Below are 19606 nucleotides of genomic sequence, written 5' to 3'. Positions count from 1 at the left end.
TCTAATTTTCCACTCTATTGGACATGCAGGTCAATTTTGGTTGAAAATGTACCAAAATAAATCCTCCACAGCCTGAAGTGCCCCATGTAATGAAATAATTTGGCCGATTATTCAGAAAGCTCATGTGGAACAAAAGCAAAACGACACTGTGTCCGTCGTATGTGTAACCCCCGACAACCCACCCTTACGTACTACCAAAGGGCTACAGAAAACTGTCTCAGCAGAAACCCTATTAATACTTTGAGAGAAAAAGACTTCTCAGATGTTCGCAGTACCGACACCAGGAAATAAAACATTTAAAAAATACTAACATTAACTACGTTTCCATCCGATTGGCGACAGGTGTTCATGCGAATATATTCAAAAATACTTATAGAAAAAAACAATGAGTTGTGTTTCCATCTAATTGACTTGTTGCAGATAAAAGGCTGTGCGTGATGACAAAGTACATATAAACACATTTTTTTTGCGGTTAAATTTCCATGTACCAAATAAAAATAAAGTTAAATGGGTTACCATTGCATTTTCAACTCTACTGACAGTTGTCTCAAAATATTTTGCGTTATAGCCTACACGATGAGATTATGGAAAAAAGAGCGATATTTATTTTGACTTGTCAAACGGCAGCCAAGCATCGGTGATCATGTCAGAAGAATAAGACCCTCGATATTTAGCATTGAAAGCAGCATCAAGCTCATCACCTTGCACTTTCACCACCCTGTGAAGTTAATCATAACTTATTTCACCTGAAGCTTTATAAACTGCATGGTTTCCCAACGAGTTGTAGTGGGAGGACCACACAACATGTCCTCGCGTGACTAAGTTTACTTTGATATGATGATTATTATTATATCAATATTTAATCAGCTTTTCCACCTACATTTGTTGCATTATTCATTTTACCGACACCTTGTCTAGCGTATTTTGTTTTGTCGATGTTTGGAAGGTTTCCCGAAAAATATTATGTTTCCATCAGGACTGTCATGACATTATTTTATCCGATATGTACTTTACTCTAAATTGTTATTTTATTTAACTAAGCAAGTCAGTTAAGAACAAATTCTTATTTACAATGACGGCCTACACCGGCCAAACCCATACGACGCTGGGCCAAATGTGCGCCGCCCTATGGGACTCCCAATCACGGCCGGTTGTAATACAGCCTGGATTCGAACCAGGGTGTCTGTAGTGACGCCTCAAGCACTGAGATGCAGTGCTTTAGACTGCTGCACCACTCAGGAGCCCTGAAAAGGTTGGATCGAAACCTGGTTAGTATCAGTAATGAAAAAAAAGCTGAAGTTTAACTTTCAAAATTCAGTCCAACCTTCAGACTGATCAAATATTCAACATGCCTCGGTACATCATTATGATAAAAAGCAGTGTACAGAATAACAATAGTATTCATCTTATGCTCACAATTCATGCATATAACAACTGAATAATCAATTTACCATGGCCTGAATGTTGCTGTGAGTGTGGAGAACCCCTTTGGGCCTGCCTGTGGTGCCGCTGGTGTAGATGATCATGGCAGGACGCTGGGCCCAGTCTGTGATGCCAGGCTCAGGCTGGTTCTCTGGGGTTTCCAGCAGGGAGCTGAGGCTGGAGGTGGGGGGCAGCTGCAGGTAGGGCAGTCCCAGTCTGTGGGCGAGGGGCTCCATGGTGTCTGCGTACGGCTGCCCAGCCACCAGCAGGGAGCTCTGGGAATCAGAGATGATGTACTCCAGCTCAGACGGAGGGTGCTCCCTGTAGAGAGGCACGGCCGTGCCGCCACACATCCAGGATGCCCACTGGGCTACCGTGTACGAGGCATCGTTGGCACACAGGAAGGAGATGCGCTTCCCCTGCAGGTCCCCAGAGGGACAGTCCAGAGCTGCCTTGATACGCCCAGCCAGGCCCCTACTACTGCCATACAAGTCCCTGTAGCTGTGGCTCCCACTGTCATCCACTATGGCCAGCTTGTCCCTGTACACTTGGGCTCTGGAAAACACAGGGGCACTGTCCCCTGCTGCAGCCTGCCTTGCTCTTGTGGAGGTGTAGGCTCTCCTCAGGACTCGTCTCAGCAGCCATCTCCCTGGCCCTGCCTCACACTGGAAGCAGCCAGAGGCCAAAGCAGAGCGCCACACAGGGACTGAGTGACGTACTGCCCCTGGCAACATGATGGGAGACTATGCTGCTCAAAGCTACCAATGTTATCCTCATAAAAAGTCCATCCTCATCATGTCAAGCCACACAATGGTCACATTGGAATACCTGTTCATTTTGAGAGAGATTCATAATTAACATAGGCTAAGTGAAATTGTTTTCATAAGAATAGACGCTATCCCTGCTATAGTGATAAGACTGTATTTCTGACAGGCTTGCCTTTATCCACAATGACACCTCTATGAATACTGTGCAGGCTAGACTGCTGGCAAATATCTTGCTATGCCAAGCTGTTTATTTTGAAAGGACAAATCCTTCAGGGACAGGCAGTGGCACAGAATAATAATCCGTTTGTGGTGTGAGCACACTGTTGGTTTTTGCTTCAATCACTTTGGTATACAGTTTAGCTTTTACAGATACAGTGACGTAACTCTGACTTGATCTTTGGACATGGGGGTAATGGTGCAGCTAACTGTCTAGCTAACGTAACACCACTCAATGAATATGCTCATAAATAGCAGCTAGCTTAGCTAGCTAGATCATGCTGGTGAAGACTGTGATTTTTAGCGAGAAAACCCGACTGTGTTTTACATTCTAACATGCGATGTTAGTGTGTTTAAACGATATCCATTTTTTCAAAGAGCGCAATGTTTGCTAACCTGGTAATTCAAACCTACTGCTAATGTAAATATTCACCTTACCCAAACACCGGTTATTCTTGTGACGGTGCGTCACAATAAAACTCCGAATGGAAACTGGAGCTAGATTTTAGGGTTCTGGTTGTGAAACACGGAACAAAGCAATCTGAGACTGAAAATCCAGGTTTTGTTAAATTTGCAGGATATATAAACAATAGTACAAACAAGTCCTTTTCATTCTGCAATGCTTGACTACTTTAAAACACAGATGTATCTGTGCTTTATTATGATGTTAGGCTACACTGTCCAGGAAAAGGTGTGGAGTTGGAGGAGATGCTACTCCACTTTAACACAAAAGAGCCAATAGCCTTGTTATACATTTAATTGAGTTATGTTTATGCAATTTGGTAATTCTGTTTTTTTTGGGGGGGGGGGGGATTTGTTTTCCTGGATCAAGAGTGGTGAGGAATCAAGTGGTAGAAGACTTCACTGACCTCTTAAAATAACCTCTATGACTATTGGTAACCCAGTCATTAATGTAAACTATGTCAAATCTCAATGTTTGGAGTTTGCAAACTTGAATCTCTTTCCACCTCCTCTTGCCTCAACCTGGTGGCATCTGTTGTTGAGAATCTCACTAAGACTTCTGTTGTGAACACGTGTCAATTCAAACTGAGACATGGGCCATGAGGGAGATGGAAGAGGAGAGAAAGTGGGATATGCACCACACAGAGTTGTTTTGGCATTAGATCACTCTATGCCAGTTCTCCAGTGTGCCAACTAGCTTGGCATCATCTCACAGAGCCGGGCACATTCAGCCACCAGCTGGCAGTCGCGGGCCTCAGATAAGAATTGTTCAGACATGGCACTCATTCAAAAAGTTTTCACTTCCCTGAACCCCTACATTGCAAACGAGGATGGCATGTTCCTATGAAACTGGAGGCTTTGTCTCAGAAAAACTCCCCTCCAGTTTCAGAAGTAGTATCGTCAAAGGGAGAGCCATTCCATTCACAGAGGAAACGCCAGTCGAGAAGATGCCACCAGCAGCTATATCATCTTCATAGAGCATCCCTTTATCAGAATATTGGCTCAGTAATTGACACCGCTATACTGATACAACATAACCTGTCGAATGTGGATACATATTTTTGTTTTCTACGTTTGTAATTTGGTCACAAACAACATGTTTGTTTGGATTAAAACGGCTTATTTGCGACTGTCGAGGTCAGCCATGTTGCTGACACATACCATAAGGCAGATCTGGAATTCCAGCCACTCAGCACTACACATGGAACTGCTCTGGAGAGACATACTGGGATGGACACAATGGGGGGCATGGTGACCTGGCGAACAGACGCTTGGCACTCCGCTCTCCTCTCAGGATGCCAGCCAGCGCCTGCCGTTTTGACGGAGCTCCGGAGCGGGCGTGCAACTTGGCCGGCAGCGGGCGCCAACTCCCCTTTCGGTTGGCACAGGACTGGCACAAGACTTCAGACAGGAGAGAGTGTGGGAGAGTGAGAGAGGACCCCCTCATATCTGAGGGAAGGAGAGGCGCGAGCTGGGAGAAGAAACCGTCGGGAGTGCCAGAACATGTGTCAGGTTGGCACCATGTGAGAATGATCTTGGCAAGCGCCTCTACTCTCCCCCTCTTGCCCCACTTGGAACACATGGTACGTCGGCAGCGGCATCTGGCCGCGTTGACTCTCAGCAGCTGCGCTTTGTCTTCGCCAGTTGGGACGCTTGGCACTGCCACTTCATCAACTACCTGTGGATCCTCCCGGGCGTGGAGGGGGCGATGAATTATTCTGAGCTGCAGCTGCAAACTTGACTTCCATCCAAGAGATGCAGCACTGTAAACATCTGACTATCTCACACCACCCACATACTAACCACCACGGCCGGGACCACTGCGTTTGGGCTGTGCCCAAGCTTACTGGGATACGTCTCCTTGGGCGATGGTTTATTCTAGGCGAAAGACAGAGATACTGCTTTTTTTCTTGTTGGGAGAAGTTGTTGATGCTTTCAAAAGCCAGCTGAGGATTTTGCTGTACAAAGCGACAAAAATCATTCAATCTTTTGCTAAGGAATGATTACGATTGAATGGATGACCTTTCCACTCTCTTTTGAGTCTTTTCAAAATAATCGATGCGGCAGCACCAAGGTCATTTGTTAGAAAAGCTCTTAGAAATATTTTCAACTCAGAGGAAATAAATAACAGAACAAGAGACACTCTCCTTGGTTAACACAGTGTTTATCTTCTTACAGAGCTGTCTGGAGAGGAATTGTATCACATGCTTTGCTATGACTGGATAGCTGTGCTCCATACACTCTTTGGGACTAGACTGGGACCTCACTGATGCCTAATGCTCCCCATCTGTGCAAAAACATGTTTGGTTTATGCTGAACCGTTAATTAAAATGTCTACTATGAAAGGCCCACATGCTAGCTTTCTGGGGCAATTCCCTGAGCTTTACTACTGTACCCTTTTCCAAACGTCAGCAGTTCCATCTCCTTCGGTGTTTACAGAGTCCTCACACCAGTTGTAAGGGATATACAGTGTCTCTTCTCAGGATAACGCTGTCATGTTCTTTCAAAGTAACATGAAAAGAAACCTCTCGAGTCTCGATTGAAGTGTAAAACAACTTTCTTTTTTTTGTGCATTAACCACATATGTGATTCCTGACATCAGGGAGAGAATTTTGACAAAAACACATCTTCTATTATGTTTAAGCGATCCAGACATCCAGAGGACTTTGGAGCCTGGGGGTTCACCCCTAGCAAGCTACGTGACCTAATTCGGATTTCAAGTGCTTGTTTCGTTCTGGATGGGTTTTTTTATACAGCAAATAATACTTTGTAGGCAAATAGATCATTTCTGTCAAGATTCAAAGGACGTTATTTTTCGTGTTCTGCTGATAGTGACCCACTGGGAGTTTGGCTCCATCTGTGTCGCTCTGACCCAATTTAGCCCTCGGCCACGTCCAACTGTTCCGCATCCCAAACATGTGTGCTGTGGTGGGGGATAAGCAATCATCACCACTCGGGACTCTGAAACACACACTGCAGATATGACACTGGATCTCCTGTCTGCCCATCTTCCCACAGCATATGTCATCAATGCTGGCCCCCAAGAATCCCACTCACTCTGGAGATGGATTTGGAAAAACCCTCCTGCTTCTGAGGGGTATTCCTTTGTGTGGCAACTGCTAAAATTAGGTTATGGGGGGCGTATGGTGGGGGTGTATATGTCTCTCTCTTTATCTTTGTTTGCACTTTATGTGTTTGTATGTTTATGTGTGTGTGATGTTTTGCCAATCTAGTATCGGCTATAATGTGTGCATTGTCATTGGCCCAGCTGCTCAGTGCCTGACCTCTGACACCCCCGTCTCCCCACCCTCCAGTACTGACCTGGCCAACAAACAACCATGGGGTTGGCAGACAAGCCATGCAGCCCACTAGCCAGGGCAGAGACTTTAAAAATGCCCTTTGTTGGCAGACAGGCATGCAGACAGTATCATTTCACAGGGCTGAGGCCCACTGGGGACCTTGGTGTGTGATGAGCTGCTGATGTGAGCTGCTGATGGCAGCCTACTACCTACTTACTGTATATGAGCTTGGACTCATTCAAAGTGACCAAACTCAGGCCAGGCCAGGCCAAGGCTGAGATGATGGCCTTGTGGCAGGTGGGAGCTGCTTCCTCCAGGTCACACAGTGACAGTATGTTGACTGTACAGTTAGGCACCAGGTAGAAACAGTAAGAAGTCTGATGAATAGGAGTGTGATAACCAGTGAAGGTTCCTCCAGCAGGTATCCTCAACCAATCAGACACCGAGGGGCTTGCAATGGACCGGCTGATGGTTTCCCACTAATGACTTATAGATTCCCTTCTTTCCCTTTCAACATCCTTCCAAGGAAATGGAAACAATGGAGCAGGACCGACAATCAGGACTTTTCCCAAATGTACTCCCAGACTAACTCTAACTTTCAGAGATATATGTCGTTTAGCAGACGCTTTTAGAGATGAGGACTCACCGCAAGCCACCACACAAAATGTCTTGCTGTGTTTGGGGTTTGCACTTGGAAACGTTATATTACATCCAGATGTCAACTTTGATTCTTTAATCTAATCCATATACGTCCTCTTTCACAATATGTTCCTAATTTAAGGAAAATTGCCAAATTCCTTCCTAAATTCAAATGGAGGGATTGTGTTTATTATGTCTAAGGCATTGCATGTGTTTGCAATACATGACGTTTATGGTTTATGTGGACATGAGAGAAATAAATCACCTGAAACATACATCTCCCTCTTTTAACACGGAGCACTGTTTTTATTTCCCCTATCCTATTTCTCTGCACAAAGCTTGACATCCGTCTGTCTTCCTCTTCACTCTTCTCTCATTACATTACCCACCTCCTCCCCTCTCTCTCTCCCCCTCTATCTGAGACTGGCACTCTGCTTGGGTGGTGTGTTCACAGAGAGAGAGTGCCATATGCTGTCTAGCCTCCCAGGGAGAATGTAACAGTACCAGCTCTGCTGCAGTGCTGTGGCTGGGGCTGGGGCTGGGGCTGTGGCTGTGGCTGTGGCTGTGGCTGTGGCTGTGGCTGTGGCTGTGGCTGTGGCTGGGGCTGGGGCTGGGGCTGGGGCTGGAGCTGGGGCTGTGGCTGGGGCTGGGGCTGTGGCTGTGGCTGTGGCTGTGGCTGTGGCTGTGGCTGTGGCTGGGGCTGGGGCTGGAGCTGTGGCTGGGGCTGTGGCTGGGGCTGTGGCTGGGGCTGTGGCTGGGGCTGGAGCTGGAGGCTGGGGCTGTGGCTGGAGCTGGGGCTGGGGCTGGAGCTGGGGCTGTGGCTGGGGCTGGAGCTGGGGCTGTGGCTGGGGCTGGAGCTGGGGCTGTGGCTGGGGCTGGAGCTAGGGCTGGGGCTGGAGCTGGGGCTGGGGCTGGGGCTAGAGCTGGGGCTGGAGCTGGGGATGGGGCTGTGGTTGGGGCTGGAGCTGGAGCTGGGGCTGGGGCTGGGGTTGGGGCTGGGGCTCATACATGCTTAACAAGGAATCAAGCATTATTACTTTTTACTGTGTAGTGTTAACCCAAGGGTATATTTCTTAGGGGAATAGTCTTATCAATATCCAGGATTTCTTGGTAATGATCTGACATAATCAGTCAGACATATTTAAGTTGTCCCGCCACCCAGAAACGTCACACACCGTATCTACAGAGCCTCTCTCTAATCCCACAGTGGATCTTCATCATTGTCCTCTAGTTTTGTGTCCTCACACAGACTCCTCTGTGTAGCTGTGCACTGTGACTGAACCCTCAGCTGTTATTGTCTTCATTCTGTGAGCTGCCAGCTCCTGACAGACCTGTCCCATTTTTCAACAAGGGAGCCTCAGAAAGCCCTCCATACTAGTGAACACTTCACGCCTGTTGTAAACAAGCAGAGAGCTGTTGGGATTGATTCTTGAAAATAGTCGACCTTGTAGCGAGTGGACCTGTCGATGCCTCCCCACAGCTGCAAATATGAAGTCTTCAAAAATTCATCACAAGCAGTGATGTGAAATGTGAAAATCTTTTGTTCAGAGGCGCCATATCTCAAGTCTTAAAGAGGCTCTGAACTTTTTTTCCCTCTGTGTACTTTGAGTAGTGGTAGTGGTGGGGGAGGAGGGTGTGTAGGTAGAGGATGTGAGTGTGTGTGTGTTGAGGGGGATGCGTGTTCAGAATTCATCTTGTCTGTGTATTCATTACCACTTTGCATTTCAAGCAGAGGGGTTCAGTGCTCCACTAAATCGCAGGAAGGATTGTTAGGCACGCGTGTTATTAATTTTTTCAAGTCCCGTGGCGTCTGTATGAATCTTAATGCTGCTGACTGGGCTGGTGCGCTATCGACTTTCTTTAAAATATGAGGAAGCTTGCTGGAAGCGCCCAGGGTCATTAGCTGAAGAGTGGGTGCAAATCCCTCTCTCAGGCAGTCTGGCTTCACCGTGTTAAATGTGCTCTTAAAATATTCATAATCATACTCGTGCGCACACACACACACACACACACACAATGCACTGGGGAGAAAGGGGGCGGTGAAAATCAATATTAAAATGTATTCCTGTTTTCTCGTCTGGTTAATTAGCTGTAGTTCTTAAGCCATGAAGTTTGTGAACAGATTAAGAGTATCTATTTCAGTGACAAGATAACATATTGCACCAGAGCCGACCCTGTTGAATTAGATAGCAGTAGTTGTGTTGATCAAAACAGATGATAATATAAACGGTATGAATTATATAGTTTCTTATTTCACATCTTTTTTTAAAGTCTCTTCAGATAATAGGTCAAAACAAATTGTTTTCAACAGAATTATGCGTACACAGACACATTGGTGAGGTTTCTAATACCCTCATGTTTGTTTTTGTCTGTTTGTGTAATTTGTAATGTACTGTAAAACTGCATGAAGTAGTCACAGATTGAGTATTAACAGAAAGCTGAGCACACATTGCTTAAGTAACTGTCTGTGACAAGCATACCTTATTATGTGTCCCTAGGATATGCCATCACAAACTTAACCGAAAGGTATGTCATTCTAAAGAGGTGGAGACTGTTGTGTTGTCAGGGGAATGATCCTCTAATGCTGATATGCAGCATGCTCCCAAACTGTGCTGTAAATAATAACAATGAGGCTTTTACCATATGATGGTTATGATCCGTTGTTGTTGCGTCCTCCCTACATACATTTAGGAAAAAGGGCTCCATAGGGGTTCTTCAGCTGTCCCCATAGGAGAACACTTTTGGGTTCCAGGTAGAACCCTCTGTGGAAAGGGTTCCAGCTGGAACCAAAAAAGGTTCTAGCTGGAACTAAAAAGGGTTCCAGCTGGAACCAAAAAGGGTTCTTCAAAGGGTTCTTCTATGTGGACAGCTAAAGAACCCTTTTAGGTTCCAAATGGCCCCCTTTTTGTCTAAGAGTAGGTACAATAAATCCTTTGGTGATGGCCGATCTTATTACATATTAATTAACCTTATGATGCGACACAACAGTTGGATGGATATGGATATCTCTTAATACTGTCTAACCCTGGTTCAGTTGTTTATTTATAGTCTCTAAAAGTACTGTGATGGCAAACAACAAGAAAACCCTTCGCTTTTCATGTGACATGCTTGTGTGTCAGCCACACGTTGTTACATCGCACGCACACTCACAAACAAACAAAAACACACACACAGAGAGAAATATGCTCCTATGAATTAACATGACATTCTTAGGCATGTCTTCCCCTCTATTTGCTATCTGTCTGGTTTTGTTAAAGGTCCAACATTCCAAAGTATCCCTTTTATCTACTTTCTCAAAGTCAGATGAACGCATGGATACCATTTTTATGTCTCTGCATCCAGTATGAAGGAAGTTAGAGGTAGTTTAGCGAGCCAATGCTAACGAGCGTTAGCGCAATGATGAAGTCTATAGTATCTACTAGCATGCTAGCAGTTCCCATATACTTCCAGTCATTGTGCTAATGCTAGTTAGCAATCACGCTAACGCTAGTTTGCAACTTCCTTCAAAAGGCACTCAGAGACATAAAAATGGTATCCACGACCACAAGTTCATCTGACTCTGGGGAAGTAGATAAAGGGCTTCATTGCCAAAATCCTGAAATATCCCTTTTAAGACATTTGTGGTGGTGAGATGCTTGAAAGGGCCTAATGAATTGGCCATTAATGGATCTTTGATGGGCTGGGTTAATGAGGTCATTGGTTTCATCTCACCACCCTACAGGCAACAGGGTCCCATGGTAACGGCCTGGTCACAGCACCGTGACATGTAGCAGCAACTGAGGGATCAGGGGTCATAGATTCAGTCCTACTGGTGAGGAAATGGTTCCAGCAGTGACTAACAGGCAAGGAGAGCTCATAGGTTCCCATAGAGAGGTACATAATGACATTGCAATTCAACAGTGTAGCATGTATAATGTACTATTGTGTGTGAGTGCACATGACCGTTTCTGTGAGTTTGTAATCAATCAATCTGTGTGTGTGTGTGTGTGTGTGTGTGTTATTGTATATATGCATGTGTGCTTTTCCCTTAGTGGATTTGTGTTTGAGGAAGGTACTACCACATGGTTCCTCTTTAAGAAGATTGGATCCAGCCCACTGCCTGGCTTTCATTATGCAATCACCGCTCTGTACTTCCTGCATCCAACCCACAGACTGACTAACTAGCCGTTGGGGACTTCCACTTCCAGCCACAGGACACCCGTTGGACCCAGAGATGGACCGGCCACAGCCTGAACAACAATGCTCTTTTCTGGGATACAAACTTGGGGTGTAAGGCATGATGCTCCAGTCGTGCCCTCTCTCATTAAAGATCCTCATTGAGGATATAGAATGTCAAACACAACAAAAGAGAGGGTGCCATTTCCATTTTTCGATCTAACTATTCATTTGAAGTATTCATGAGATGAGTCGTTTTTTCTAGGAACTAGACATGTGCAGCGTGTGCTATTTATATGGTAATAATTTGAGAGGGGGGAAGTTATGGACCCATCAGTGGGCTGAACATGTGCGAGACAGGTGCTTCGATGGAGATCTGCCCAAAACAATCTCGTTGCTACAGAAAGGACATCTGCCTAATTGAGCTCTGTTTGTGTGGCATGGCGCTGAACAATGGCTCATGGCTCGCAGATGCAAAGCCCACAGAACAATACCAGCAGGAGAACAATGGAGGGTTACTGCAGAGAGCAGAGATGACAGGAGCAGAGGAAACGATACAAGAATTAAATATGAAATGGCATTTCTAGTTTTTCACGACTGGCTTATCTCCAGTGATGGCCTGAAAACGGAAATCGACTAACAAAATTAAAAGCGAGAGTTTTGTCTGGACACCTCCCTGCAGCAGTATCTGAGATACTGGTATTCTGAGTTGATGTACCTGTCTGGCTCAAGGGGGAAAGTCGTGCCATAGTTCTATACTGTAATCACAGACTATGGAGGAAACATGTTCTGATTCATTTCACGAAAAAGAAAAAGAATGCAACTCTGGTATGCTCCCATGGTGACTGTAACAGATGCCCAAAAAAGACAATGTTTTGATCCGAGTTGGATCTTCGTCAGGTCATATGCCACTGTAAAACACACCTACTGAAATAACCTCTAGAGGCATGTACATCCAGTCATTTGAATACATATAGTACATTAAACGTAACAATGCATTTTACACAGAGACATATACGGGAAAAACATGAATACATGTTGGTTTATATATCCATGTCAAGTAATATAGGTGTGCAATAGACTAAAAACAGGTGAGACAAATGTGTCAATCATTTTGTATACCGTGTTTATATAGGGAAAATGTAAACCCTGTGAGCGGTTTTGACTAGAAGGGATACAGCTTATGTCAGATTTGACTTTTCATAGCAGGTTAGGAGAACTTACGAAGCAGGTTAGGAGAATTAACGTAGCAGGCTAGGATATTTGGGTTAAGTTTAGGGTTGGCTAAAACGTCCCAAAAATCTACTTTAGACGTCACATTGACACAAGCTGTGTCTTATATAGCCATGAACCCTGTGAGTAGAACACATTTTATAGGTTTTATATCTAGTTCCTCTTGGAAACAGTGTTGAGGGACTGTATCCCAAAGGACTCTTGTCTCTAGAGGTTATTTAAGTAGGCGTGTTTCACAGTGGTGTATGACGGTGATCCAACTCGGATCGCGGTCTTTTTTGTGCGTCTGATTAAATCACCATGCCAGAGTTGAGGCCATTTATTTTTTTCTTTGATACGTTCCTCTGTCCTGCACCTGTTAAGTTCCCAATTCTTCTCTTTTTTTCCCTGCTGTTTCATTTGACCCCATCTACAGTATAGGACAATGTGACCCTAGCTTTCTGAAGTGTTATCCCCATGGTGGAGTGGTGAACATGAACACTGTTAGACCTCTACTCCCTGAGGCCAGCACTTACACGCCCCTCAAATTGTTTTATCTCGCTATGTATTGATCTCGGTGTATTTTTTATGTTAGTCTTTATGGCGAGTTGCGGTCAGGCAGGCTTGTGAAGGACTACTTACTTACTCCAGGGCACTGCCATAACAACTTTATCAATCCATTACTTTAGATGTGTACTGAAACTGTGGTCACTTGCCCCCTAATGATTATATATGGCTGTAGATTGAACAATTTAATTTGCAAGGCAGTTATGGGATCATGTAAACCCCAGATAGAGATGGATGTCTCTTCTAGTCATTATGTGTTACTTCCATACATTAACATGAAAATGGGGCATTAGTCTATGAGTCAATTAAAGACCATCCAAAACAGCCATGGTGCGGAAGTTGGTGAGTGGGTGTGTACGTGCGTGCCTGCCTGCCTGGCTGGCTGTACTTGCATACTTGCATACTTGCGTGCGTGCGTGTGTGTGTGTTTGTTCTCACACACAACAGGCTCAGAGCCTGGGAAAGAGGGAGCATGTTTGGTTTGGCCTCCTGTCTTCTGTTCCAGGGGACTGTGAAATCTGAAATGAAACGCATCGCCATCGTGAAGCAATTCAGCCTTATAAGTCATCCTCTCTGGTAATTGTTTATTTATTGGAGCTTGTTCAAAAGCAATATTGTTGAGGGAGCCAGTGTGTGAGTGTGCTGGTGGGAGGTCACGATGTTTCAGATAGAAAGAGGGGGATAGAGAGCAGGGATAGAGAGAAAGGACGTGAGACTGAACTAGACAGGCAGAGGGTCAGGGATGGAAGCAGGGGGAGATGGGGAGTGCTGGGCGATGGGGGTGGGCGGCTGGTACTCTAGTGGTTAAGAGTGTTGGGCCAGTAAAAAAGGTCACTGGTTCAAATTCCTGAGCCAACTAGGTGAAAAATATGTCTGTGTACTTGAGCAAGGCACTTAACCCTAATGTCTCTTCTAAATGATGAAAATGTCAAATGTAAATGTATGGCCTGGTGGGGCTGAGAGGTCGGGGGTCAGCTGTGTGTGGTCAGACCAGACAGATGGTCTGAGAGGAGTTGACCAGAGATGGTGCCCAGACAGGGCAGGTACATGCTAACTGGCAGATAAGGTCATGACCCCACTGACCCTTTGACCTCACTCTCTTTTATGCCTGGTCTGTCTTTTCATTCTTAACAGTGCTCACTGGGAGATATACAAAAACCCAATGTAGAGACTTGAACACCATGATTAATGAGTTGAAAGGGGTTGCGATCTGTTTCGATCAGTATAGATTACTGCTGTATGTACTGTTAGTGTGCCGTATTCAGACCCGTAACAGTAGAGTGACATGGTGTGAGGGGGACTGTGGCAGTCGGAACTGGAGGGGGGAGTCGTAGGAACCATGAGATGGATCATCGCTGCTGAGGTATTCATCTGGTTAATGTAATCCCAGTCAGACTGCCCAGGCCCTGCCCAGCCAGGGGTATGGTCTATTTAAAAGCACCCCTGTCTCCCTCTGCCCTGACAGAACATGCTCCATATGCCATCTGTCAATCCCCTCCTCCTCACCTCCTCCTCACCTCCCCCTAGTCCCCACTCAGCCTGTGAAGCCCAGTAATGAGAGGATTAACCGAGTGTGTGCTGGAGGAGGAAGCAGCCCTGGTAACTGTAAAGCAGGTCAGCGGTAGTCTTCTTAACAACAGATGGAGAGAAGACTGACAGAAAGAGAGAGGGAGAGAGAAAGACTGAGGCAGAGAGAGAGAGATATGGATTTGATCCTCTGTATCGGGGCTCCATTGTTCTCCCTTGCCTGGCGGGGGCAGCGTGTGTGTGTTGACAGGGCTGACTGACAGCTGCAGGGTTGGAGAGCAGGTGTGACGGCAGAGCAGATCAGGGGAGACAACGGGGCCCAATTTAGCCCTACACTTCTGGTGCTAACGAGGACGCGCCCACTGCTACCCGCCCTGCCCGCCACTATCATCTGTTTATGTGTGTCCAAACCTCTGGCTCCTGCCTGGGTTGCTACATGAGGACACACCCAGAGAACTGTCACTCACAGCAAGGAGAGGAAGTCAATGACACAATGAATACATCAACTGAAAAATTGTGTTTTATACAGTGATCTGGCATAGTACTGTACACATCTGAGAGATGGACACTGTCTGGATGTCCCGCATTTGGACAGGGGTATTTTCCCATTGCATATTAACATTAGAAACTGTGATTTCACCCATACAGTATGTGAGAATGAAGAATTGCTCTGACAACTAGCATGTTTGTAAAACATGGATGATTCTCAAAGATTATTTTGGTTGTGCAAAGCATCCTTTACACATCCCTTTGGTTCCACTTCCACATCCAAGAGAAAGATGTGTGAGACCAGGGAGCAATTTTCTCCCAAAACAGATTCAAGGCAGCAGAGTGAGCAGACGTAGGGAAAACAATCTGTCCAAGTATTTCAAGTTGCCAATCAATGTTGAAAGTAATTGGCAATAAGTTTCCAAATTTGCTGCAGTAGGAATAGAAAACCACTTCCCTCCATGATCGTGGCTTTATCAATGAAGCGTGTCTCCTGAATATCTCACTTGAATAAGCAATTAAACAAGCCAACAGTGAAGTAAAAGACCAGAATGCATATTGATGCGATAGATCAGCCAAAATGAATCAATGCCCTCTAATTATCTTGCAGTGTTAAAACCAATGCCGTCCATATTCATTGTGTCCTTCATAACATCCAAGGCCACGCATGTTAATTCGTTATTGTATCACGCAGCCGCAGCCTTTTGAGCATTAAACCATATTGTCCTTGGCTCTGTGTTGGATGACGCTGTAGAAACCAGAGACAGACAGACAGACAGACAGACATAATGCCTGGCCCTGGGGCTGTGATCCCATAGAATACAAACAGGACTCAGTGAGCAGGAGAGGTGTTACACTGTAAACGCCCGCGTGTTTGTCACTGTGTGAACGTAGAGTTAGGCCATGTGTTTTACCATACGGCATCCATTGTGTTTATTTATGTGTTGTAGTTGGCGGCATTTTGTGTGATTTGCTTGAATTCATGCAATGTGTGTGTTTCTGGGTGGCTGTGTTTGGATGAAGATTGGTGTGTAAGTGTACGTGTCCAGAGATAACACAGGGTGTGTGGGTGGGAGTAGGCAGTCTGTCAGAGAGGGTAGTGTAGTGAGTGGGCAGCAGATGTCAGACCTCTCAGCCCTCCCCCGCCCAGGGAGCACCTGTTGGGTCGGGGGCCATCTGGAGGCTGAGACCTATTACTCTGTGTGTGTGTGTGTGTGTGTGTGTGTGTGTGTGTGTGTGTGTGTGTGTGTGTGTGTCTAGCACGGTGGCTAGGAAAAACTCCCTAGAAAGGCCAAAACCTAGGAAGAAACCTAGAGAGGAACCAGGCTATGCGGGGTGGCCAGTCCTCATCTGGCTGTGCCGGGTGGAGATTATAACAGAACATGGCCAAGATGTTCAAATGTTCATAAATGACCAGCATGGTCGAATAATAATAAGGCAGAACAGTTGAAACTGGAGCAGCAGCACGGCCAGGTGGGCTGGGGACAGCAAGGAGTCATCATGTCAGGTAGTCCTGGGGCATGGTCCTAGGGCTCAGGTCCTCCGAGAGAGAGAAAGAAAGAGAGAAAGAGAGAATTAGAGAGAGCACACTTAAATTCACACAGGACACCGAATAGGACAGGAGAAGTACTCCAGATATAACAAACTGACCCTAGCCCCCCGACACATAAACTACTGCAGCATAAATACTGGAGGCTGAGACCGGAGGGGTCAGAAGACACTGTGGCCCCATCCGATGATACCCCCGGACAGGGCCAAACAGGAAGGATATAACCCCACCCACTTTGCCAAAGCACAGCCCCCACACCACTAGAGGGATATCTTCAACTACCAACTTACCATCCAGAGACAAGGCTGAGTATAGCCCACAAAGATCTCCGCCACGGCACAACCCAAGGGGGTTTTGCCCAGAAGGCCACACCCCTATAATACACTCTACACTGACCTGCATGACACTGCACTTCTCCAGACCTCCACATCCCTCTTCTCTCTTGCGTCATTTTCCATCAACCCCAAACCGTCTCTCTTTTGTCTTTCCATCTAAAACATATCCTATCTTCCGTTACATCTGGTTCTATCAGAAATCTTCAGAGGCCCTGCTCCCTCAACGTGAGCAAGACAAAGGAAATGATCGTGGACTACAGGAAAAGGCGGGCAGAACAGGCCCCCATTAACATCGACGGGGCTGTAGTGGGGAGGGTCGAGAGTTTCAAGTTCCTTGGTGTCCACATTACCAACGAACTATCAGGGTCAAAACACACCAAGACAGTTGTGAAGAGAGCACGACAAAACCTATTCCCCCTCAGGAGACTAAAAAGATTTGGCATGGGTCCCCAGATCCTCAAAAAGTTATACAGCTGCACCATTGAGAGCATCCTGACCGGTTGCATCACCGCCTGATATGGCAACTGCTCGGCATCTGACCGTAAGGCGCAACAGAGGGTGGTGCGTATGGAGCCATGCTCCCTGCCAACCAGGACCTATATACTAGTCAGAGGAAAGCCCAAAAAATTGTCAGAGACTCCAGTCACCCAAGTCATAGACTGTTTTCTCTGCTACCGCACGACAAGCAGTACTGGTGCTCCAAGTCTAAGACCAAAAAGCTCCTTAACAGCTTCTACCCCCAAGCCATGAGACTGCTGAACAATTCATAAAATTGACTTTTTACATAGTTTATTATCTATGCATAGTCACTTCACCCCTACCTACATGTACAAATTACCTTGACTAACCTGTACATTGACTAGGTACCCCTTGTATTATCAATATTTTATTGTGTTGCTTTTTCTAATGTTTTACTTTAGTTTATTTGATAAATATTTTCTTAACTCTTTCTTGAACTGCACTGCCCTGGTTAAGGGCTTGTAAGTAAGCATTTCATGGTGCATGTGACAAATAAAGTTTGATTTGATTCGTACATACATTAACAATTCTCACTGCCTAATAGAAAAGATAAGACATAAAGATCAGACATAGCGTCAGTGACACCCCAGGTAGAATGCAGCTGTAGCTCTGCCACACCTTGAAGGGTGAGACAGAGGTGTGTATGACTGGTAGGGTTGCAATTCTACCGGTAATTTACCAAAATTTCTGTAATCGTCAGTAATTTTGGAAATTAACAGAAAATTTATGGCATATCTATTTTAACTTTGGCAATTTATACTTTAACTTTTTTTTTTATTATTAATATATAGTATTTATTTATTTATTTAAATCTGTGTCCATATTGTCCATGAGTTTCTAGTAGATAGACCATGTGGTTCAAGAGAAAATGGCCTAATTAATGAAAAAAGCATCTATTGAACAATAGCATTATTTTCATTTAACTCTGCAGCTATTCCAACTATTGACTTTTTTCACAACTGCCACCAGTTTGACGCCTAAACTTTGACAACAAATTATTATTGACACAGTAAAAAAAATACGTTTGTAAAAAAATAAATACATAAAGAATATTTAATGCTGAAAGCCTCATATTTAACACCAATGGTATTCACTAAGTTGATGGTTTATATTTAGGATCATGTTTTACAGCTTTGTGATTCCATTTTTTATTTTTTAAATCATCTTATTCAATGATTTAATATATTTGACACGTGATACAGCCGCACAGAGGTCCAGAGATAATTACAGACACCTGTGATAATCTGAAGTACCCAAAAGGGCCACTAGATGTCTGAGAGATTATATAAAATCCCTGAGAGATACCAACATTCTGGTAGTTTACTGGTAATATACCCTCCCTTTGCAACCCTGATCACTGGTTCTTGTGTCTCTGCTCTGCAGCAATGCTGCATCTCTTCTCCTGCTCCAGCAGATGTGGATCCCCATGGTGACAGGAGAAAAAGACCAGAGAGCACTGCAGATGGATGAGTTACACGTCACAACGAGGAGGAGACAGAATGACAGAGTATGTGTTAGTGTTGCTGTGTGTGTGTGTGGTGTGCATGTGAATGTGCGTTTGTAAAAGCAGGTGTGAGAGCACACATACAGCGTGTGCATGACTCCATGTACACAAATGTAGATATCTGGGCCTGTATTTTGCTAATATATCAAATCAAATCAACTTGTATTGGTCACATACACATGGTTAGCAGATGTTATTGCGAGTGTAGCAAAATGCTTATGCTTCTAGATCCGGCAGTATACTAACAGTTAATATCTAACAATTTCACAACAAAACCTAATACACACAATCTAGTAAAGGAATGGGATGAGAATATATAAGTATAAAATATATGGATGAGCAGTGACAGAGTGGCTAAGATGCAATAAACAGTAAAGAATAGATAGTGTAGTACACAGTATATACATATGAGATGAGTCATGCGAAATATGTAAACATTCTTAAAGGGGCATTTATTAATGTGCCTAGTGTTCCATTTATTAAAGTGGGCAATGACATCAAGTCTGATATCAAGTCTGATATCAAGTATGATATCAAGAGGCAGCCGCCTCTCTGTGCTAGTGGTGCCAGAGTGAGAGACAGACAGACAAAGGCAGAGAGAAAGCTCTCAATTCAATATTTGTTCAATTTGCCATGTCTACTGAACAAAAATATAAACGCAACAATTGAAACAATTTTACCGAGGTACGGTTCATATTAGGAAATCGGTCAATTGAAATAAATTCATTAGGCCCTAATCTATGGATTTCATATGACTGGGCAGGGGCGCAGTCATTGCTCCCACGTGGGTGGGCCTATGCCCTCCCAGGCCCACCCACTGGAGAGCCAGGCCCAGCCAATCAGAATGGGGTTTTTCCACACAAAAGGGCTTTATTACAGACAGAAATAGTTTCATCAGCTGTCCAGGTGGCTGGTCTCAGATGATCCCACAGGTGAAGAAGCTG

The 19606-nt window shown here is 45.0% G+C and overlaps 1 protein-coding gene and 1 long non-coding RNA gene across 9 annotated transcripts in view; one reads left to right on the top strand and one right to left on the bottom strand.

Moving 5' to 3' along the window:
- The window catches only part of acsf3 (acyl-CoA synthetase family member 3), a 41219-nt gene extending 38297 nt beyond the window's left edge, over window positions 1-2922 (bottom strand). For 3 of the 8 annotated variants that reach the window (XR_016492237.1, XM_021586010.3, XM_090222173.1), the window contains exons 1-2: window positions 2844-2922; window positions 1452-2250 (exon numbers count right to left, since the gene is read on the bottom strand). Coding sequence is in view for 5 of the 8 variants with exons in the window: in XM_021586010.3 (XP_021441685.3) it covers window positions 1452-2156 (705 nt within the window). In the remaining 3 variants the exon portion in view is untranslated. Of the gene's footprint in view, window positions 1-1451; window positions 2251-2801 lie in introns of all 8 variants that reach the window. The other 5 variants (XR_016492238.1, XM_090222171.1, XR_016492239.1 and 2 more) reach the window with 4 other exon arrangements.
- LOC149971382 (uncharacterized) overlaps window positions 1-19606 on the top strand; it is a 170005-nt gene that overhangs the window by 134275 nt on the left and 16124 nt on the right. The window lies entirely within an intron of this gene.

This window comes from Oncorhynchus mykiss, chromosome 26 (genome assembly GCF_057628025.1).
Source record: "Oncorhynchus mykiss isolate SJ-2025 chromosome 26, ASM5762802v1, whole genome shotgun sequence".
Lineage (NCBI taxonomy): Eukaryota > Metazoa > Chordata > Actinopteri > Salmoniformes > Salmonidae > Oncorhynchus > Oncorhynchus mykiss.
The sequence above is the reverse complement of the archived record's forward strand: the minus strand, read 5'-3'. Positions and strand labels throughout refer to the sequence as shown.